A 24,163-nucleotide genomic window follows, 5' to 3' on the forward strand; every position below is an offset into this window, starting at 1 on the left:
TGTGACCGGATAACGGTGAAATATTACATTTTCTTTCATTCTCGGGCTCTGACGTGTGACTTTTTCTCAAGTTTGTGACCGACTTCACCAAATTTGACTTTCAGAAAGACAAAATAAAGATAAATGTGACAAAAACGGTCAGATAAAATAAAGTTCTATACATTTAGCTCTATTGTTTGGACAAAATGAACTAAAATGACAACATTATGCTTCTAAAATTGTCACGATTACCGTATTTTCCGGACTATAAGTGGCACCTTTTTTCATAGATTTGGCTGGGATGCGACTTATACATATATTTATACTCCGGAGCGACTTATATTTGATATTGTTATTTTCACACTTGCAACCGCATTTTATACTCCAGTACCACTTATGTTTTTTTCTTCTCTATTATGCATTTTTTGGCCGGTGCGACTTATAGTACGGAAAATACGGTATTAATTTTCGGTTCTTAGGATTATATTGTGACCTGACGAATCACGATTATCGAATAACCCGATATTCTTGACATCCAGACATGAAAGACAGACGATTTCAGGACAGATTTGACACGAGCGATGGATTTCAAAATGGCAAAACGACGCACGGACACGAGGAGAAACGCCACAAATAATCACGTTCCCGCCCCCCCCAATCTCGTGGCTGCGCACAAAGAGGGTCAAAGGTCACGTACCTTGCAGACGGACTGAAACTCCTCGTTCTCCTCGTCGTAGCAAGCCAATAGGAAGCCTCCGTACGTCCCGGTGCGCTTCCCTTTCCCCAGGTACGCTCCGATCACGCAGAGGTCCATCGTGTCGCCCACGCCGTCCAGGTAATCCTTCTTCAGCTGCGAGGACAGAGCAAATCGTGACCTGGAGGGGGCGCACGCGCTGCCAACCGCCGCCACGGACCGTGAAGCCGCCGGAGGGGGAAAGCGTGAACGCCGCCGCTCGACTTTCGCACTCACCTTGAGCCAGTTGTGAGAGCGTTTGGCGATCTCGTAAGTGGCGTCTTTCTCCAGAGTCTTCACCATCAGACCCTCGCAGGAATCTAAGAGGCACAAAGGTCTAATGAACCAGGTCTGAACCAGGTGTGAACAAGGTCTAAACCAGGTCTGAACCAGGTCTGAACCAGGACTGAACCAGGTCTGAACCAGGACTGAACCAGGTCTGAACCAGGTCTGAACCAGGACTGAACCAGGTCTAAACCAGGTGTGAACCAGGTGTGAACCAGGTGTGAACCAGGTGTGAACAAGGTCTAAACCATGACTAAACCAGGACTGAACCAGGTCAGTAAACCAAGAACTTGATTAACAGGATTAAACCCGGGACAAACCCAGAACTAAACCAGAAGTAAAACCAGAACTGACCAGGGCTAAACCAGTAGTAAATGTGAGTCTGAACAGGTACTATACAAACACTAAAACATGACTAAATCTGTACCAAATCTAGTGACAAACCTTCCATCAGAAACATTACATAATGCAGACATTTAAGGGGAAAACAGGGGGAGATTTACTGCTGCATGATCATTATTTTTAAAAACCTCCTTTTTTTAGAGTATATTATATCAGAAAAATAAGTTTATTATATCAGAAAAATAAGTATATTATATCAGAAAAAGTCTAGATAACTAATCTACTGTACCTTTGTTAGACGGACAGAGGAATGAGAGAAAAGCAAAGCAGGAGATAAAAATATCCAAGAAAACCCAATTACAAGCGCACGCGGCAAAGATGAACCTTCAGAAACAAAATAAAACACCTACGCAAGGAAAGAGATGAAACCGCTGCTGTATTTATGGACTAATTTTAATCATTCATCGTGTTCTATTTAACTTGGAGCTCAGATTTGGGAAGAAAACTTGCTTGGGAAACAATTGATCTTTTTACATGTCAAAGCTAAGGATCTGAGTTTTTCTCTCGTAACGCAAAAAAGAAAAAAAGAAAAAAGAACTGCTTTAGTGTCATCAGTTAACCATCAACTATTGATCGCCAAGGACGCCAACGGATAGTCAAAGAACGACCGAAAACGTTATTTTGGCAATGGCAGTTCCTGTTTCAAAACCGTAAGCTTCCTTAAACTCATCGAGAGGTTCAGACGAAGCCGCCTTTTTTGCGGCGAGGAAACGGTTTTGACGTCTCGGCGTGTTTCACAGTTTCACCTTTCACGGACTGCTCCAGGAACTCGGCGATGGCGTCCGTGCTGTCCGAGTCGATGGATTTGGCGAAGACGAACTCGCCCTCCACTTCGGTGAAACTTTCGTGGAGCAGAGCCCTCCGACGAGACAGCGGCTGCTTCACCAGCGACTGGACGCACGCAACGAAAGAGAGAGAAACATTACAAAACAACCGTGTGGGAGCGTTTCGCCGAAGCAGCCGCCCCAAGCAGCCGCCCAAAGCAGCCGCCCAAAGCAGCCGCCCCAAGCAGCCGCCCCAATCTTTTGGTGAAATGTATAAAATCCAGGACCAAGAACAGACATTTCATCTTGAAATGCAGTTTTAAATAATAACAGATGAGAACATGGTGAATAGGTGTACGTATGCTAACGCTAACACCTTCAGCTACATGAGGTATGCTAGCGCTAACACCTTCAGCTACATGACGTATGCTAACGCTAACACCTTCAGCTACATGACATATGCTAACGCTAACACCTTCAGCTACATGAGGCACAGACAGAACTGTGGTAAGTGTCTGGTATGTTAACGTAACATATGAACAGTTATTCAGATAACTATAGCATAAAGAACATGCTAACAAGTTTACCAAAGCATCAGTTTTACCCCAAATCACTAAATCCATTGAATTCTTCTTCCTCTGTGTCACTTCTAAACAACTCCACAAACTCCAGAGGAAGAGGAAGTGCAGATTCTTCTTCTGCGTCGCTTAGAGCCTAGAGCGCCCTCTTGTGGTTGCCAGTGTGAAAATAACGAATAATATCACATATAAGTCGCATCCCGGCCAAAACTATGAAAAAAGGTGCGACTTATTGTCTGGAAAATACGATAATAATCTTGACCTTCTTGATCCCAAAGATGACGTGATGTTCGTTAACATACGTACGAACTTAACGAGACATAAGGCGCTACATTTTTTGGCCCCTGATCTCAACAATCCCAAGTTGTCACATCGTCGCGAAAACGTTTTGTTGACGCCTTTACTTTCTCGGCTGAGTATTTAATCAATTCGGGACGTTTTATTTCTCGCCAATTCTCCCGTTTATTCCCACGAAGAGTTCCCAAATTCCTCACAATTCACCCACAGCTTGCACAAAAATATCGACGCTTTTCGCTAGCTTATTGTTCTAATTAATAACGCCAACCACACAACCTGAGCCCCGAGCTGCCGCCTGAATCGCACTGTATATTACCACGGAAAATCGCGCGGCTCTTTAGCAAAATAAATGACTCTCGATCCTCTCCAAATGACTCGCACGCTAACGAGATCGAGCCGCCTCCCACGCAGCCTCACACACGGCGGCGGGCGAACCAGGATGCCTTCTCGTCGTCACGCGCCGGCCGTATTTCACGCCGTCAATTATGCATCTCGACGGTAAATTCGCGGCGGTAAAACGGGAGTGGCTCGTTACGGCGGCACGGCGAGGGGAAACGGCGAGAGAGCGCGACCTTGGGCGAATCGCCGCTCGTAACGGCCTCGTTCGGGCGCCGGATGAAAAACACATTTATTGGAGGGTTTTTATGGAAGAAACTTGAAGAGGTCTTCTGTCGAGATGACGTTAGCGAGTCAAGTGAGAGGGCAGTGCGGGAGGCGGGATTAAAAGTGCACCGTGTAACCTTTCCTACTCGTCTCCACGGAGATGTTATTATGGACTTACTTCAGAACGCTTCAAAAACATGTTGCTGTGAGTGCGCTCGCCTCTCCACAAACCTCACTCATATGACTTGGAGATATTGTTCTTTTGGCTGTAATATTCCACACAACGGCATAAAACGTAACCATCGCCATGGAGACTGTTCTGGAATATAGACTCGTGCGTGTCCAGAAAGTCACACAGTGTTGTTTTAAAGGACAAATATTATGTAGTATTTTAATATTATTAGCCTTTAAACATGTTATTGAGTAACTTTAGCTTGGCATGTTTTAGAACAAAAATATTTTTTTAAAAAGAGTCTGGAGATGATTTATGCAGTAAAAAACACAAAAAGATGATTCTCAGAGAATGTTATTTAGCAGATTCAGGAGAGTGTTTTTGGCGGTCGGAGGGGAGAGGGCTTTTTAACCAGGATTCATCAAACTAGTGTGAATGAAGCTAAATGTTAAGCTAAATGTTAAGCTAAATGTTAAGCTAAATGCTACTCCAGGTGTGTTTTTGATGAACAATGTTAGAACAAGGTTAAAAGCTAAAAAACTAAAATAAAACAGATTTGCATAATATGCGTCAACAACTTGGGTTCCCAAAGGTCCGGGGCCCCATGGGGGGGCCTCAAAGACTCTGGAGGGGCCCACAAAGGTTATCCACACAGTAAGTAAAAGACTATAAGAGTTTGAAAAAAGTTTAATACAGGTTATGTTTGTTTAAGGAAAATAAAATATTCCATCTGTTTGGAGCCCGGGTGACGCTGCAGTTTGGGAATGACTCATTTACAAGTTTGTAAAAGCAAAGCCATTGTCTAAAATAACACTTAACACTTGTTTACAGTTAGAGTTGTTGACAAGCTGCAAAAAGTTAAAAAAGGTACATAAACTTGCAGCGGAGAGACAAATTAAATAAGGTGAAAGTTCTGATCTAGTGTAGAACGTTATGGTCCATTCACTTCATTCTTTGACCTCAATCAAGACATTTCCCATGGAGCCATTATAATGATAATTTATGAAGATAACGCCCAGACGATCAACAAAGAGGTGAAATTAGCATAAGAAAATATCAACAGTCAACAAATGAATGCATAAGATTTACATAAAGAGTCGTATTAGTGAGAAACCCGCTCGAATGCCACAACTTTAGAGGCAATTACTTTCTCCAATGAGGAAACTATTATGACCCAAGTCCAACAAAACAGCCTCATTTGCATATGCTGACGTTTAATAACACTGCACACAGCTTATTCTCTGTTTACAGATGTGTGTAAACCACAGCGATTATTACCATGGCGATCACTTCATCTGACCAGGTTTCACTGCTAAACACTGAAGGGCCCATAAAGGCCTCTGGTGCCGGCCCCACGGCCTCACGGCGGGTCAAGGCTCAAGGGCACAACATTAAAAGGTTTATAATGGATCATTTTTGTGCCACGAGAGACGGGAACATTCTGGACAGTTATGAAGACGAGGCAGTTAGTTTCACAATGATCAGGGACGGCGAGGGCAGGGACGGCGAGGGCAGGGACGGCGAGGGCAGGGACGGCGGTGGAAGGGACGGCGAGGGAAGAGACGGCGAGGGAAGGGACCGCGGGGGCAGGGACCGCGGGGGCAGGGACGGCGAGGGCAGGGACGGCGAGGGCAGGGACGGTGGTGGAAGGGACGGCGAGGGCAGGGACGGCGAGGGCAGGGACGGCGGTGGAAGGGACGGCGAGGGAAGAGACGGCGAGGGAAGGGACGGCGGGGGAAGGGACTGCGAGGGCAGGGACGGCGGTGGAAGGGACGGCGAGGGAAGGGACGGCGAGGGAAGGGACGGCGAGGGAAGGGACGGCGAGGGAAGGGACGGCGGTGGAAGGGACGGCGAGAGAAGGGACGGCGGGGGAAGGAACCGCGGGGGCAGGGACCGCGGGGGCAGGGACGGCGAGGGAAGGGACTGCGAGGGCAGGGACGGCGGTGGAAGGGACGGCGAGGGAAGGGACGGCGAGGGAAGGGACGGCGGTTGAAGGGACGGCGGTGGAAGGGACGGCGAGAGAAGGAACCGCGGGGGAAGGAACCGCGGGGGCAGGGACCGCGGGGGCAGGGATGGCGAGGGCAGGGACGGCGAAGGCAGGGACGGCGAGGGCAGGGACGGCGGTGGAAGGGACGGCGAGGGAAGGGACGGCGAGGGAAGGGATGGCGAGGGAAGGGACGGCGGGGGAAGGGACAGCGAGGGCAGGGACGGCGAGGGCAGGGACGGCGAGGGCAGGGACGGCGGTGGAAGGGACGGCGGTGGAAGGGACGGCGAGGGAAGGGACCGCGGGGGCAGGGACCGCGGGGGCAGGGACCGCGGGGGCAGGGACCGCGGGGGCAGGGACCGCGGGGGCAGGGACCGCGGGCGAGTGGAAAACGAGGGACTAAAATATGGCGTAAAGTAGATGGATGTGTGTGATTCTCTGTGCGGCTTTGCCTCCGCGTGGAACTCATTTTCTGTCGAGATCGTCCGGATTAAGGTATGAATAAAGTCAGAATAATTAATCTAAATCATAAACCACAGTCTGAGTTAATACTGCACAAAAAGTGAATGTTTTCATGTCGAATTCAGAGGTTCACAAACGTGTTCTTGCCACTGCACACGCCTCTTACGCCTCTTACCGGCTGCACTTGTTTAGCTTTGCTTCTGGGTCTCGTTTTGCAGAAATCAAACGGGGTAAATACATCAAAAGAGGAGGCGGAGGAGGAGGAGGCGGAGGCGGAGGAGGAGGAGGAAAGAGGATGAAGGTAACAGGCCTCACCTCTCCGTTCAGATACAGCAGGTCGAAGGCGTAGACACAAACTTGCACTTTGATTTCAGAGGCGTCCACGTCCTGCGAGAGAGAAACAATTACAGCGTTAAAAGTGCACGACGAGCTTCAAAAGGCCGCGGGGACATCCAGGACATAACATAAAACCAGTGTTTTGAACAGGAAAGTCCTTTTTTCAGATCGATATTGCGGTTCACGGTGAAAGTAAACCACAGTTCAAACGACAATCGCACTTCAATAAAAAAAATTCTGCTTTACGACAACATTTGTTTATTTCAATTGTGTTATTTAACATAAATTACCATCACAATCAAAAAGGAGCAGAGAGAAGAGAAAAATCTTATAAATATCTGTCCTTTTCATGAAAAAAAAAAAAAAAAAAAAAAAAGATAGTTCTGAACACATTTTGTTTAGACAACATATTTTACTTTTTACATTCACTGTTTTACACAGTATTTTCTGGAGTATAAGTCGCACCAGCCAAAAAATGCGTAATAGAGAAGAAAAAAACATATATAAGTCGCACTGGAGTATGAAATGCAGCTGCAAGTGTGAAAACAACAAATAACATCACATAAGTCGCTCCGGAGTATAAGTATAAGTAACACCCCGGCCAAAACTATGAAGAAAGGTGAAAACTTATAGTCTGGAAAATACGGTATTTATGACGAGCCACACTCCAATGGTTGAGTCTTTTTTTGTCCTTTTTCCCCCGTTTTTCAATTATTAAATTCATATGATTTCATTGTTATCGCTTAAAATTGTTTCTTAAACATGTAAAAATTAGGTGATTTAAAAAAAAAATAATAATCCAATGAGTTCCAACATGTTGCTCGTGCCACAGATGACATCAATCACTACGATGTCACCAAAAACGGCGCAAAACTTTGACGAAAAAACGAGTGACGCTATAATGTTTCGTTGAAGGACGGCGAAGTCATAAAAAAACCGAGGTGGAGCATTTTTCTGGCAAAATGACAGTCCATTGGCGTTTTTTTCCCTACATTCCCTCACTAAATTATGTCTGGTTGTTGGATTTAAGGAACAATAGTGTAATCAGCGGTTATGAGTTCTCTGTGCAGTGGACACTTGATAATTAACAGCTTATTCAAACCTTTAAACAGAAAAAAAAGCACACAGCTCTTTCTCCTTTAGCTGCTTTAAACCGTTTTGTCTGTCCAGTATCGCAGTTTTATCCTTTATTCCCGACACATTCCTTCCAGTCTCTTTGCATGATGCGACTTTCTTTAAGCGTTTAGGCCCAGTTTGGACACTGGCTTTGGACACTGGCTTTGGACTGGATGGGGTTTTGTTCCCTGATCTTCAAATCCAACCGTCCTCGGAGTCCTGCGCATCTTCTACACCTAATTCCCAGGCTCCTTTTTTCCCAGTCTCCCTCTTCCCCTCTTCCTCCTTCCCTCTCTCTTCTCGCCATCCTTTTCTTCTCCCTCTTCTTTATGCTATAGCGTAAAACACACACTTTGAAGACGTACAGTTCCAGTAGGTGGCGGTAAATGCACATTTCCAGTTGCCAACCGCCATTAAAAGCAAAACAACAAAAACAACAAGGAGTGCGCGGAAAACAAATAAATGGCGGGGCTTTTGTACATAATGATCAGCTGTATTTTAACCGTTATCGGGAATCAAAAACAAATTATTAAATGAAAATAGTAAAAAAATACTACACTTCTTTCCTGCTTTTCATCGATAACGCACTTAATTTGTAAGTGTTCTCCATGTGGACGCTTCAGTCGACACATTTATACCTTTATTTGCTCGTTTGAAAAGTCTAAACGCGCAACAGAAATAACAGTCCGACACGTCGACAAATAGAAATTTAATCTAGCTCGTGGTGTCATCTCGCTCAGTTTCCCCTCTCCTCGTTCTGTTTGTGTATTTTCTCCTCCATCTCTTCTGTCCATCCCCTCGCCCTCTTGTTTACACCGGTTGGCCCGAGCGATGCCTTATTACGGCGCCGGTCGGTTTCCCGCGCGGCCCCGATGTAAAAATCCACACATTTCTTTCGGCGGCTCTGACCTGCTGCCATTCCATTCCAGCTCCGGAACAAATAAACAGGTTTCTGATCCGTGCCACTGATGCAGCGCTGCAGAGTCAAACCGGAGTTTACACTTTCCATCATAATCCTCAGCTTTAACTGGCACTAAAACACTCAAACAAGCATTTCTAATTTTGACTTTAGTGTATTTATACCTGTTGTACATGTGAATGATAGTTTTACACCGATCGAGCAGGTATTTGTGGAGAAAATGTTGAAAAATCTGTTGAAAATGAAGAAAAGCAAAAAAAAAGTAGTTTTTTAATATCACTTCCTGTTTGTATTGATGACATCACAGTAGGAAATTACCCAGCAAACATTGGGAGAAAACTCATCAAATGTAACTTTTTTTTTTTTAACATTTGACCAATAAAATATGCGAGAGCGACTTTATTTTTGTTGAATTAATGTTAAGTCAAAAAGGTTGTTTTTCTGTGTAAATACTGTCATATTCATGTGCAATACTTTGAAATGTCAATCATCTGCAATATTCTCTGTCCATATAACGGCTGTAAATAAGAGTGTCACTAATGTTATTATTATATAGTATAAGGATTTTTTATAAGAGCTTTTCAATAAGAGTGTTTGTTAGTTTTTTATACATTATTCACTTCTGTACCTACTTTGTGTTGCAACACTGGAATTTCCCTATTGTGGGACAAATAAAGGCTCATCTTATCTTGAATTCTGCATAAACTTTGACTGGAATGAGTGTCCCTGGTGTGATGTCACTTCCTGTCATTTTCTACAGATTTGTCAGCGTTTCTTTCTCCACAAAAACCTGCTCCATCGGTGTAAAACTATAATTCATATGTAGGACAGGTACAAATACACCAAATAAAGTCAATATTAGTTACTTTCTACAGACTTTTAAATCTTTCTCCACGAAACGCTCCTCGATTGTGGTAGAAATATAAAAATATGATAAGCAAAAATATTTGAAAACTAAAAACCTGGAGCGTTTCGAAAGCTTTGTCGGTGAAATAGTGACATTTAAACACGTAAACGGTGTTCACCTTTGAGACAGAAATGAGGGCTGTGCAAAACATTTAAATATCCATATATCGCAATACTAAATTTAGTGATACCGATATCGCGGGCTGCTGTGTCGATGTATCGCCGCGAGTCATTTTCGGTATATTTTTCCTATTGTTTGTGACAACGACACAAATTTTGTTGCTCGTTTAAAGAAAGGACACAAAGAAAAACGTTGTTCAAATGTATTGGGTTCTGTAATAAACTGATACATTGTAGAATATCATGAGCAATATATCGATTATCGCTAAAACGGGAGAGAATCGTATCGTGAGCCGCGTATCGAATCGTGAGCAGGTTTGTCTCGATTATTCGGTTAAATCCTGATTATTCAGGTCCCAATAATCATAAGAACCGAAAAGTAATCATCCTGACAATTTTAGGAGCAAAATTAAGTATTTTTAGTTCAATTTATTGGCCAAAAAATAGACCTAAATATAAATAACTTTTTAATCTGGATATTTTTGTCACATTTATCTCGACAATAATCGTGAATAATCGTTAAATCGTGATGTTTTTTCTCACAATTATCGTAACAGGAACATTTCATATCGTGACATCACTGATGGTGAGGGAGCCTTATTAGACACGCCTCCTTCTCCGTGCATTGATTACATTTGTTAAGTTTTGACCTGTATCGCTCGTTAAGTTACGCCCACTAACGTCGCCGCCCACTCCAACAGTTTCAGCTCCTCCTCATTAATGCCATGATTAGTGCGTATCGACCGGCGTATCGAACCTGGCACCGAAACGCCACCGAGGAGAACGACTCTTTGCATGAGACACCGGCCTGGGTTTGGTTTGGGCGGCAAGAGGAGGAGGAGCAGGAGGAGCAGGAGGAGGAGGAGGAGCGACAGGGTGAGCAAGAGGAGGAAGAGCGAGAGCGAGGGGGCGGAGGAGCAGGAGGGGGAGGAAGAGCAGGAGGACGAGCGAGAAGGGGAGCAGCAGGAGGGAGGAGGAGCAGGAGGGGGAGGAGTAGGAGGAGAAGGAGGAGTGAGAGGGGGAGGGGGAGCAGCAGGAGGAGGAAGAGGAGGAAAGAGAGGGGGAGCAAAAGGAGGAGAGAGAGGGAGAGGAGGAGAGAGGGGAGGAGGAGAGAGGGGGAGGATGAGCAGGAGGAGGAGAAGGAGCGAGAGGGGGAGGAAGAGCAGGAGGAGGAGAAGGAGCGAGAGGGGGAGGAAGAGCAGGAGGAGGAGTGAGAGGGGGAGGAAGAGCAGGAGGAGGAGCGAGAGGGGGAGCAGCAAGAGGGAGGAGGAGCAGGAGGGGAGCAAGAGGAGGGGGAGCAGCAGAAGGGAGGAGGAGCAGGAGGAGGAGGAAGAGGAGGAGGAGACAGGGGGAGGAGGAGAGAGAGGGGGGGGGAGGAGCAGAAGGAGGAGGATTGCCATTGTTTGGTTCAAAAGGTATTGGGTCTTGGGCCGGATTAAATCACTTGAAGGGCCTGATTGGGCCCCCGGGCCTGATGTTTTTAATGCACAGTAAAGATCAGGACTCGTGGCTCATTTACATATTTACACATCGATATTAACGAGTCACAATTACAATCTCAAAACTGTAACTGAGCATTATCTGAACAACACAGACTTTAAAACAAAAATGAAAACTAAATGTCAACAAATAAAATATAAATACATTTGGAATACACTATATGAATACGTACACTATAAAGTACACTATCAAATACACTATAAAATATAAGAGCTTTTTATTCCTTTCTTTTTTAAACGTGCTGCAGCAACAAAACAATGTCGTGAGTAAAAGTATTTCCAGAGTACTTCCTGCAGTATTTCAGATTTGTTTTAATGTAATTGGTTTGGCCCAAAGAAGCTGTAATTTCAATCAGGTCGTCTCTGACAGGTGTAATGTGGGCCGGCCCCCTCGGCCCATCTCTGACCGCTCACTGACCGCTCACTGACCGCTCTGTCAGACACTCGTCCCCCCCCCCTTAGCTGTCTCCCAATGTCTAGTGTCTCCTTATTTCCTTTCAGCCTTTCCTCGTCTCCTCTCCCCCGTCTCATCTCAACTCTTTTTCGAGTCCTTGTTCCTTTTCTGTCTCCTCTCTTCTTCTCTCCTTCCGTGTCTCCTCTTCTTTGTCCTCATCGTTTTGTCTCCTCTTTGTTTCCTAGTTTCCTCGTCTCCTCGCTTTCTCTTTTTTTCCTTGTCTGTTAAATTCCTTGTCTTTTAGTTTCATAATATCCTTTCTTGTCTCGTCTCCTTCCTCGTCTTCTTCAACGTCTCCTCCTCTACTAGTTTCCTCGTCTCCTTCTCGCCTCCTTGTCTCTTCTTTTCCTTTAGGAGACAAGTTTCCTAATCTCCTCTTCTTGTCTCATTTCCTTGTTCCCTAGTCTCCTCTTCTTTCACATTTTTTTCCTCCTCCTCATCTCTTTCCGTCTTCTCCCCTCCTCCACTTCTTCCATGTTTCTTTCTCGTCTCCTCGTCTCCTTCCCTGTCTTGTCTCCCTTCTAGTATATTTTCTTGTCTTCCCGTTTTCTTCCCCGTCTCCTCATCTCTCTCGTTTCCTCCTGTCTCCTCATCTCCTCTCTGGTTTCCTTCCTCATCTCCTCGCCTCCTCTCTCCTCATCTCCTTTCTGGTTTCCTTCCTCATCTCCTCGTCTCCTCTCATCGCCTCGGCTCCTCTCTCCTCATTTCCCCTCTCGTTTCCTCCCGTCTCCTCATCTCCTCTCGTTTCCTTCCTAATCTCCTCACCTCCTTCCGTCATCTCTCTCGTTTCCTTCCTTATCTCCTCGCCTCCTCTCGTCTGCTCTCTCGTTTCCTTCCCCGTCTCCTCACCTCCTCTCTGGTTTCCTTCCTAATCTCCTCGCCTCCTCCCATCGCCTCGGCTCCTCACTCCTCATTATCTCGGCCGCTCAACCTTTCCTGCTCTCCAGATTTCAATCATCTCTCACGTAAACCCAGTTCAAAGCAGACACGCCGGCTGCTTTCAATCCATTACAGTGGACTTTGAACAGATACGCTTTCGGAAAGAACAAACTGCCGAACGTCACACCGGGCGCAGACACAACTCTCCAGCGCCGCAAACAACAATCCCGATGAAAGCGTCGGAGTTGACGGACGTGCGGTGCGTCACCTTTCTCTTGCGCGTGGTGAGGACCTGGAACGGCTGGATCTGCCTCTTCTCTCGGTCCCAGGCCACGGCTTCAGAATCCAGCACGCACGACACCACCGACTCCTTCATCACCTAAAAAACAACGGCAAAACATCAAAACAGAGAAAGGAAAAAACACACAGAGAATTACAGACGAGCTTACCAACCCAATTAGGAATTTCGAGGAGAGCCCAAAAGAGCTTCTGGGATAAACACGGCGGGTGATATTTTTACACGCAGCTGCGGCGGCAATCAGCGAGCGCATTGTTAGCGAGATCCTCTCAAGTCGGCGCCGCTAACTCGATTGGATACTTACCTTAGCGATCAAATTAAAAGGCGGCTCTCAGCGACCGGCAGCTGCGGCACCGGAACCGCTAACGACGCCACTTGGCTAATTTTCGTTTGCAAATTTGGCGTTGCATCTTTCAATTACTTGTATCTGCGCTGGTTAAAAAAAAAAACTCAAATTGTTTGGTTCTTTTTGGTCTTGTTTTTTAGCCGGGAAATCGATCAAGTTCAGCTGAAAGTGCTTATTTAAAACATGTCCAGAAGCTTTTGAAACGACGCTTGAATATAAACTCAAATCTAGCCTAAAAAAAGACTTAATTTCATGAGCGCAGGACACAATAAAAACACAGTAAAAAGTTTAGCGCGGACTATTTGCATCAAGATTGATCATATCTCACAAAACAAGAAATTGGGACAGCGTTTTAAGTGTTCTGTGGGAGAATTGGTTCGTCTCCAAGTGTTTCTTTAAACCGCGGACGCTCAAAGACGCGCAACTTTCCGACGCTTAAGCTAACGTTTTTGCGCAATAAATCTCGCGAGATTGTCCCACAAACTAATACCATCCCCCATCACCGGCGGGCGCCAGCTTCACGGTGAAATGAACGAAACGTGAAACGGCAAATCGTGCTCAGGGTGAGACACTCTTTTTGGACACTAGGGGCAGCGTTAAGATAAGGTAATAGAGCCAAAATTGAGCCAAAAATGATAAAAATGAGTCTGACAATGGGGTTTGAACTGTAAATCCTACTGCTCGAGATGAAACGCAAACAAAATGAGGAAACGGCAGTCTAAAGCCCTAATTTTAAATCAAACTATGGCGACAAACGATCTCATTTTAAACATTTCAAACAGTGACGAAACCATCCACGGCGTGTGTGTGTTTACCGTCCTCGGCCCCTCCCCTCTTTAGCTGCACGAGTCCGTTTTGGTCGAGTGCCCACGCGCCGCCAAAAGCTAAGTGTTTCAAATGAACTGCAGAGTTTTATCTTTCCTTACAGGTTCAGGGCGGCGGCAGCTTTACACAAAGACGCTTTACGGCTGCGGAGACGTCGTAGATCCACGAGCGCCGGGCTCGACGGAGGATCTACGGCCCGAGGCAGATTTCTAAAGATCAGGCCGAGAGTTTAGCCGTTAATTACGACGGTCCTTAGCGCCAGGTCGGAGAGGCTACATTTTGGTTGAGCGACGGTCGATAACATTTTAAAACACTGGCCAAAAAGCTGACAGAACGTTTTAAGACCGGCTCAAGTTTACAATAAAACGTTCAAGTCGATATGAAGGGGATATTTAAACAATGAAACTTAGACGTAAGGCCGTGAACAAAAGGGAATGTACAACTTCAAAGCAATAAAACTGGTCACATTTATTTAAGTAACATGATTTTGTGTTAAACCAGCTAAATGTCCTGTGTTTTATGTAAAGTGTTTTGAAAACAGGATTCTTGTATGAGTTCAACTTGAGTTCAGTGATGCTTACGTCCGAAGGATTCAAAGAACCTTCTATCAAGTTGTTATTACCGGGTATTGATTGCGTAATTAATTTTGTAAAGTTTAGAACCCTACGATTTTGAACGTTCTCTCACATAGAAATGATGGAGGGATCTGGTTTCCGTGAGAGACCAGATTCCAGAAATCACGTTGAATGATTTTTCAATAATTTATTTGTATTTTATTGCTACAAATAAGTATTTGAACACCTAACAATCAGCAGGAAGTCTGTCCACTTCTGCTCCACTTATTAATCTAAATTAGCAGCTCCCGTTTGAGCGCGTTAGCTGTATAAAGACCTCTGTCCACCCTACAATCAGTCAGACTCTAACTACTGCCATGAGCCGGACCAAAGAGCTGTCAGAAGACCCCAGAGACTGTAGACCTCCACAAGGCTGGAAAGGGCTACGGGCGATTGAGAAGCATCTTTGAGAAAAAACATCAATTGTTGGAGCCGTTTTGTTAGACAATGGATGAGTCGAAAGATGACCGTAAATCTCCCTCTGACCGCGGCTCCATGAAACATCTGACCTCGTGGGGTCTCAATGAGGAAAAGAAAGGAGAGGAATCAGCCCAGAACTACAGGAGGAGCTGGTCAATGACCCAAAGAGACCCGGGACCACAGTTTGAGACCAGTTTGTGCTTTACTTTCTCCATCAATCACTTGAGTTTATAAATGATGTTTGCTTTCCAACTCGACTGGGCAGAAACCATCTCGGAACCATTATTCCTCTGAGGTCAGCGGGTTAAGAAAGGCCTTAATTGCCAAATTATGTCATTTTTACGAGTATTAAAACATTCATGTGCGTTACACCGGGAGAAATTAGTTTCCCTTCATTTAAATGCAAAACAGCTTGTGTAAAATGTAATCAGGGCCTGGCTCGTGATGGGGCCGTTTTCAGCGCCTTTTGTTCATCTATTGTGTTCAAAGTTTCCAAACATAATTTACATCTCTGCGTTTGACATTATGAGATATTTTAATCATCCACCCGCAGCGTTAACGATCCCATTGATTCTGTTGACGTGACTTCAATTTATATCAATGACAGGATATTTTCCAACACGAGGAGGAGAGTGGCAAGTAATAAGAACGATTCAATCCGATTAAAGCAGATGATTGGAAATATAGGTCCGGAATGTGCGTTAAATTAGCCAGAAGGTAGTTTTATTTAAATAGCCATGACATGTTTTTAAATATCCCGTCGGTTGTCGCCCGCAGTAGAGACCGTAAAGAATGATTTTTAGACACAAAAACGCATCAAAAATATAATATCGTGTGTTGGTCTCAATGTTTCTCCGCGTCGATTCGTTTGCCGAGGTTTATCCGCAGTTAAATGTCGTGTTTTCGCTCGTATGTCGTGTTTTCGCTCGGTTTTACCCGCAAATGAACACGATTGAAGAGTGAAAGAAATACTGGATGTAGCTTGTACACGCAATAGACAGAATTTCGACACAAATCCAGCGGAGGCTCAAATTAGGGAAAGAGGAAAGACGTTTGTCGATTCCTTTGACACTACGGCATTTCGGTTGTCTTCAGAGTCTTGGAAAGCACGAGGGTCGTCAAAAGCATCTAAACTAAGCAGCTGGAGACCACATGTGACTTTTCCTGAACCATTTTAGAAGCGAGAGTATATGTGAGGAGTACAGGAAGAGCAGTGCATTATTTGGTGTTGAAAATGACCGTCTATTGTTGTGTTTTTGATGTTTGTTGTGGAATCGAAATTGGCGTCTACGTAGCGCCGAGCCTATTGGAGATACACGTTTGTACTATTGACAGGATCTATTTTCGTTTTATTGAACCAATCAAGTCGTAATAGACGGGCCTTGTATGAGACAAACGATGCACGGTTTCATGTGTGCAGCTGTGACGCCCCCGAGCGGTCAGTCCATGTCCAGATCAAACACGATTATCGAGACTGTGACAAAGCAAAATCTTTACATTTCCTTTCATTCTCGCTCTCTGACATGTTACACCTTTCCTCAGGTAAGAGCGCGGCTTTAAAAAAGACTTATTTACATTAAAGTGTACGTTTTGGACACGGGATTGAACTCAAAACACTTAATTTTGCTTCTAAAACGGTCACGATTATAATCTTTGGATTCTTACGATAACATTGTGACCTGAACAATCACGATTATCCATTAAAACCTGATAATCGTGACATCGTCATGGTTGACTTCTAACAACTTAACCATGAATCCATCGACCGATTAATCGACTGAACGACTGTCAACAAGCACCAATCATGATGTAAAAAACGAGCTTTACATAGTTTAAAATATGATGTGTTTTGACATTTTTCCGCACGCCTTTGTTCCATTTTTGCGCGCATCATGGCAACACTTTGACCTCATACAGCGGTTTTCAATTTGCAAATTAAACGCGGGCGATTTCCCCCGGTTCATCGCCGCCACGCGCTCTTCCGACCCACTCGCACCGGTCGGCCTCTGTCATACAAATAAAAACTGGATAAAAGGGTTTTTTTTGGCGGACTCAATATCACATGGACCATAATTTCCTTTTGTAAAACACTGGCTACAAAAAAAAAAAAAAAAAATCAGGTCGGTGTGAGGAAAGATCTGGTCCGCCTGATTAATTTGTCCCGGCCCACATTCCTGTGTGATGGGTTTATTTGGTCCGGAGCGGTACAAGTGCGTTTCATGCATAATGGATGAAGGACAGAGAGGCAACAGTTCCTTTCTAATACTGCAGGAATGAATTGTTAATGATATTTGGCCACGGACCCAGTTTTAAATATTGCAGAAGGGCTCAAACACAACGAGGCGCTAATTACGCCGCGTTCAGCCGGGCGCTCAGAAAAGCATCAGAAAACGATGACTGTCGCTCGCGGCTGTGTTTGGGAGCTAAACAGCGAGCGGAGGTTGATGCGGAGCTTAGGAGAAACTGTCCAAATAATAATAATAATAATAATAATAATAAATAAAATAAATACTAAAAATGAATAATTTTGCAAAGTAAATGTATGTCCTATTAAAAGGCATTGTAATACTGTTGTTTTGGGGTTTATTTTCCATTTTGTCCGTTTTTCTTAAGATGTGTCAATGTTATTTACTGTATTTTCCAGAGTATAAGTCGCACCAGCCAAAAAATGCATAATAGAGAAGAGAAAAATCATATATAAGTTGCACTGGAGTATGAAATGCAGTTGTAAGTGTGAAAATAACAAATATCACATAGAAGTTGCTCCGGAGTATAAGTATATAAGTGTTAAGTGTCGCACCCCGGCCACAACTATAAAAAGGTGCGACTTAGTCCGGAAAATATGGGTGGTTAGTTTTCGATTTTGATTGAGGTTTTGTGAATGAATGTGAGGTGGAGGGTTGGGTGTGTTTTTATTTTTGTTTGGATGTTTATTTTTGAACGATTTTATTGTTAATTTAAACATTTTAAAAACTGTCCGCGGTTTCAGGGCGACGGAAATTTAACCTGACCGAAATTGGCAGTTCAAAACTACACATTTTATCTTTTGAATGGTAAAAAAGTCCTCAAAATATCACCTTGAAACAGGAAACTGACATTAAAAGAGATCTCTTGCTTTGCGGTTTAAAGTCGTCATATTATGCATTTGTGCGCCTTTAAATGACTTTTTTAAACTTGATTTTGGTCACTTCTGGATTGGCAACTTAAAACAATGTCGCGATGAAGCAACGCGACCGCTCTGCCACCAAAGAACGAGGTCACGGTTTACGTTTATGGAACTAAAAACCGCGCAGTCAAAGTACAGAGTCGTTTGTGATTTGTGAGGCTCAAAGAAGACGACCTCGCCAACAGAAGAACAAAGCTAACAACGACAACTAAGTAAGTCAATTTCGTACAATAAGTGTCCTTTAAGCTGCATTTTTCTACTTGCGCCAGCTGTTCATTTTGACAGTTTTTAAATCGTCGTAGTAACTTTCCCGGTGGTTGCTAACCCTACCCGCTCGTCTCCGTGAAAATATAATTGCGTTGAATGTTCTAAAGTTTGATCTTGAAGTTATCCATCATTTATTCAAGTAAAGGTGTTTTATTTTTATTTTGTATTGCTGTAAAAGAACATTGAAAAACAGCTGTTCTTTCAAGGTCTGGATTACATAAAAGGGTCTAAAAGATAAACGCGTGAAAAACGTTGAAAACTTTGGCCCGGCTTTTATAGAACTTTACAAATAAGAAGGGAATGACCTTTATAAAACTGACTGGAATCGTTTTCAAGGCTCATAAATCTGAACTTTCAAGGGGAATAATATATGAATTATACTGATGCATTGCTAATAGGGATTTGTACCGCTACGACGGACCGGATCCGGACTTGTAAAAACGTTTCGGTTCAGGTCCAAAAAAACCGAAACCCCGGTGATTCGGTTCTGGACTCATTAAAAATCTACCACTCACATTCTATATCCTTTACGTTCTAGAATCTAAACCATCTGAAACCTTCCATAGATCGCGAAATTCGCGCTAGAAAAGACGTAAACACTGACATCGCTGTCAATGGCCCGGAGCATCAGCGACGCACGCGTTTTCCGTGCGGCAGAAGTTGAAGCCGGCGCAATGAGTTTAAAGACACGAGAGACCGAAGTTGTCACTTTATTTCTTGAACAGAGTTGGTTACTGTTGGCCGTAACCATGTCGATGGAACAGGAACATCAGAAACTACCTCGTCTCCTGAGCCGCTCTTAGCTCCGCCCCAGAGACCGCGCACGCGCACTAGAGACTAGGGTCGCTACAATATGAATAAAATAACTGTTGTGGTGTGATGTAGCATTTATTTAGGTGGGTTAATGTGCAATATACATATTTATACATCTAAGTAAATACTAAGTAATATTGTTTAATTGCTGGATTAATTAATTGGAGCTTATATTTTGTAATAGTATTTGTATTCTACAGTTGTTAAATATGGTCTTGTGTTTAATGCTGTTAATATGATTTATTGTGTGTAGTGTAAAATATTTTCATATTCTATTTTTGATACTGCTAAGTTGATTGATTTATAGTGGTTCTAGTCGACTGTTATGCTAGTTTTTGAAGGTTTTTACATGACTTTGATGCCAATGGATCTGCAAAATTAAAGAGTGGAAATGTATCTAAAGCATTAAACTTCAGGTGTGGGGAACAGCCCAGTCAAACCAGTAACACACTTACAAACATAGTATCAGCTGAAACAGCTGCCCCAAAACCAATACTCAACTTGCTCTTGTTCGGACGTTGTTCCTCTTGTAAAACACATGAATGTGTGTTAGCTCGCAGCTTGTGATTTGAAGTTGTAACTTCTGTTAATAAACAGTGAATAAACCAGATAAATTGAGTTTATTTCAGTGCAGTTAAGCCTTGTGTTTGATAGTCGTCCTTGTTCATGTGTCTTCAACTTAATTGAGCCAAGTAGCTTGTGTTATGCTGTTATAACATTATGCAAATATGGCATGAGTTCAGCCGGACTCATTAGGTCCGGACCTGAACCTAAACCTCTGGATTCGAATCCGGACTTGAGCCTGAACATGGGTTTAGGTCTGCATCCCTAATTGCTAATCTAGACAAATACGCTATAAAATATATTTTAAAAAAATGGGGGAAAAAGAAGGTCATCTTGTTTTGACAGATGAAGAGTGGGAAAATGTGTGTACGACCAGTAGGAGCTCAAAATCCCATTTAGAGGGAATTTTACTGGAAAAATGTGTCACGTTTCTTAAGTACTCGTTATTCACAAGGAAATGCAATTGTCGGAGAAACAGCGCCACCAGGAGGCAAACTACTCGCCCCCCATCGGCCTCCTTCGCCCCCCATCGCCCTCCTTCGCCCCCCCCCTCCTTCGCCTTCCATCGCCCTCCTTTGCCCCCCCTCCTTCGCCCCCCATCGCCTTCCTTCGCCCTCCCCCTCCTTCGCCCCCCCTCCATCACCCCCCATCGCCCTCCTTTGCCCCCCATCGCCCTCATTCACCTTCCTTCGCCCCCTCATTGTCTTCCTTCACCTTCCATCGCCCTCCTTCGTCTTCCATCGCCCTCCTTCAGCCACCTTTGCCCCCCCTCCATTGCCCTCCTTCGTCTTCCATCGCCCCCCTTCACCTTCCATCGCCCTCATCGCCTTCCTTCGCCCCCTCATCGCCTTCCTTCGCCCTTCTTCAGCCTCCTTTGCCCCCCCTCCATCGCCCTCCTTCGCCTTCCATCGCCCCCCTTCACCTTCCATCGCCCTCATAGCCTTCCTTCGCCCCCTCATCGCCTTCCTTCGCCCCCTCATCGTCTTCCATCGCCCTCCTTCAGCCTCCTTTGCCCCCCCCTCCATTGCCCTCCTTCGTCTTCCATCGCCCCCTCCATCGCCCCCCTTCACCTTCCATCGCCCTCATAGCCTTCCTTCGCCCCCTCATCGCCTTCCTTCGCCCCCTCATCGCCTTCCTTCGTCCTCCTTCGCCCACCTCCTTCACCCGCGCGCCGCTTCCTCCACTTTCCTTTTCTCTCATCGTTTAGAAAGCACCGGACTTTACTTGACGCCGTCGACCTCATTACCTGGCGTGTCGGCCGTGTTCCCGTCGCTCGCTCCCTCTAATCGCGGGTCTTTCTTGGGTCATTATTTCTAAAAACCTGATGAATCCTTGGGCGACGGCCTCTACTAACCTCTCGTCTCTCGTGCGTTTTCCTCTCAGCTTTGATCAGACTCGGCCTCAATGTTTCGCGCTTTTGTTCGGCGACTCACAAAGTTCACAGATTCTTTATTACTGGTGGATTCTGCCGCTCGGTGAGAAGAGGCGGCTCGTTATGGTTTCTGAATAACTTAACAGCTCTGCACCCGTGACTCATTTATGATCCGAGACGCTTTGTTGAAAAAGCGACAAAGAAGATGCAACATAAAAGAATCCTATTGATGACTTTTGAGGACAAATATTCTGCGTAATTTGTTTTTGGCCTAAACATGATGTTGTACTTTTACTTTTAACGCCTCGAGCTTAAAATTATGTATGTATTGAGGGTTCGCCAAGGCATGCGTTCTTCATTGGGTTTTAGTGCTCCATCTACTGGCGGCAGAGGGGAATACTTGTGTGTTTTGACGCAGAAATGCACAGAATGAATTTGGTGATGATTTATGGACATAAAACGGCACAGGAGACTTCCAGATCTCTGGCTCTGACGTCACAAATGTGGGAAATTTGAAACCGATTGTTTTTCTGAGGCTCAGGGAAGGAGCAGAGAGGACGAGCGTGTAAACAACTCGTGTGAATGAAGCTAAAACTCAAAAAAAAACGTGAAATGTGTCCTTTAAATCAGAGGTCCCAGTTGTGTTAATGGCGACACACTTTGATTCACGTGTGTGTCATCTTACAGCACGAATGGAGAAGTACTAGAAAATATAGTATATCTCTATCTCTAACACATGTTGTACCAGGAAAGACGTCGGGCCTGAAGCTCTAAACTCCACATAAATAAACAACGTAAACGACCTTCGGACATTTGAACTACAAAGACATTTTTTAACTGGTCTAATCTTCCCAGAAATACAGCGTTTTCCATCAGACTTCCTCGCTTTGGCCGCCGCCTCAGACGCCGCCTGCCTCAGACGCCGCCTGCCTCAGACGCCGCCTGCCTCAGACGCCGCCTGCCTCCTGCCTCTTCTATCATCTCCACATTTGTCTCACACACTTCGCTTTTCCTCCATTTTAAAACGATATTTCTGAAGCAGCTCCACACGAGAGAAACACACGGTCTGAGGAAAAAATTATGTGGATTTTAATCACAATTCTATTTGATATTGATCATTACTATATCGACTTCGACTGTATCACAGATGGAACAGTGTTTTTTGTACCTTTTCCATGCACTTATCTGGATCTTTTATACCATTTTCATTAAAGTTAATTTACAGAGTACATTTTGTGTCTAACGCTCTTTACACAACGGGCAAAAGATGTATCATAATCAAATCAAAATCAAATCAAATCAATTTATTTTTGTAAGGCCCAAAATCACAACAACAGTTGCCTCTGAGGGCCACAGGGCTGTGCCGTAAATCACAGCACAAAGCGATAAAAACCCTCCACAGCACATTTGCATTAACCATTTGCGCTTTAGAGGGTTGAATAAATAACACACGACTCATTAATGATGCCAATTAACGGCTTAAGTGTTTCGATCTGTTATTTAGATTGCGTTTGGTGATGTCAATCCGCTTGGCTGGAGATGGACGAGGCGCTGCCATGGAGATGATTGATGGATACCTGTGTTCAGAGGACTTCAGAGCTGGATGTTTTAAGTCCAGTTCAACACAAAACCAGCTGCGTTTGAAAATGACTGTTGTGTTTACGTCTGTCGGGTTAAACGTCTCAAGAGTGTTAGAACATGTTCTTTTACAGGTTTAAAAAGAGCGGGAGTGTTACAGCCTCTGTGTGAAGAGCCACGTGTGGAGTCACTTTTGGCAGGATTTGAAGAGAATATTATAACATTTGGCGCGTCAAGAGGAAATGTATTCAAAGCCTCAAAGTACAATAGAAATAATCAGTCGACTCGTGGAATAATCAAAAATGGAGCCGGAAGTCGGATATTGACCCTTTAAACTCGTTGGCAAATGTTTCTGTAAATCATTTTCCAGGATATTTTTAGTTTTGTTTCCACGGCTACAAACACTTCATTCTACAGCTTTGATCATGTGTTCAAACGCTCGGCCTGAAGTTCACCAGGATAAACACCACGTTCACATATAGATTAACAAACATATTTGATCCTAAATCAGATGAACACACGTTCTTCTCACGTTCTTGCCAAGACGCGCGTTTACATAGACTTTGAACGTAAACTAGACTCTCTGGTGTGTTCGCTCCATCACACTTCTAACACGGGAAAATAAGGGACACATTTGGACACTTCCTGCAACTGGTGGTTTTAGATTGACCTCTTTTCACTGATGATGTCATGATTATGACTCTTTAATAACAAGATGTTCTTTTCTTGGATGAGAGTGTCGCGTGACGAGGGCGAGAACATGAGCCGAGGGCGACAGCTAAATCCAGAACAGGTGTAAAGCTGAACATCTGCAGCTCTCTGCTCCCGAGGGCCCGAGGCAGTCTCACCCCACTGAGGGCCCGAGGCAGTCGAGGCAGTCTCACCCCACTGAGGGCCCGAGGCAGTCGAGGCAGTCTCACCCCACTGAGGGCCCGAAGCAGTCTCACCCCACTGAGGGCCCGAGGCAGTCGAGGCAGTCTCACCCCACTGAGGGCCCGAGGCAGTCTCACCCCACTGAGGGCCCGAGGCAGTCGAGGCAGTCTCACCCCACTGAGGGCCCGAGGCAGTCTCACCCCACTGAGGGCCCGAGGCAGTCGAGGCAGTCTCACCCCACTGAGGGCCCGAGGCAGTCTCACCCCACTGAGGGCCCGAGGCAGTCTCACCCCACTGAGGGCCCGAGGCAGTCTCACCCCACTGAGGGCCCGAGGCAGTCTCACCCCACTGAGGGCCCGAGGCAGTCTCACCCCACGGAGGGCCCGAGGCAGTCTCACCCCACGGAGGGCCCGAGGCAGTCTCACCCCACTGAGGGCCCGAGGCAGTCTCACCCCACTGTGCTCCCGAGGGCCCGAGGCAGTCTCACCCCACTGTGCTCCCGAGGGCCCGAGGCAGTCTCACCCCACTGTGCTCCCGAG

The 24,163-nt window shown here is 45.1% G+C and overlaps 1 protein-coding gene across 1 annotated transcript in view; it reads right to left on the minus strand.

Annotated features, from left to right (window-relative positions):
- Positions 1-24,163, minus strand: part of lig1 (ligase I, DNA, ATP-dependent) — a 125,897-nt gene that overhangs the window by 34,264 nt on the left and 67,470 nt on the right. Inside the window, exons 20-24 of the mRNA XM_072440591.1 lie at positions 12,757-12,867; positions 6,575-6,646; positions 2,146-2,290; positions 950-1,032; positions 677-829 (exon numbers count right to left, since the gene is read on the minus strand). Of these exons, the coding sequence (XP_072296692.1) occupies positions 677-829; positions 950-1,032; positions 2,146-2,290; positions 6,575-6,646; positions 12,757-12,867 (564 nt within the window). The remainder of the gene's footprint in view (positions 1-676; positions 830-949; positions 1,033-2,145; positions 2,291-6,574; positions 6,647-12,756; positions 12,868-24,163) is intronic.

The sequence above is a fragment of the Eucyclogobius newberryi genome, unplaced genomic scaffold (genome assembly GCF_026437365.1).
Source record: "Eucyclogobius newberryi isolate DKJ021-1_F unplaced genomic scaffold, fEucNew1.0.hap1 SCAF_12, whole genome shotgun sequence".
NCBI lineage: Eukaryota > Metazoa > Chordata > Actinopteri > Gobiiformes > Gobiidae > Eucyclogobius > Eucyclogobius newberryi.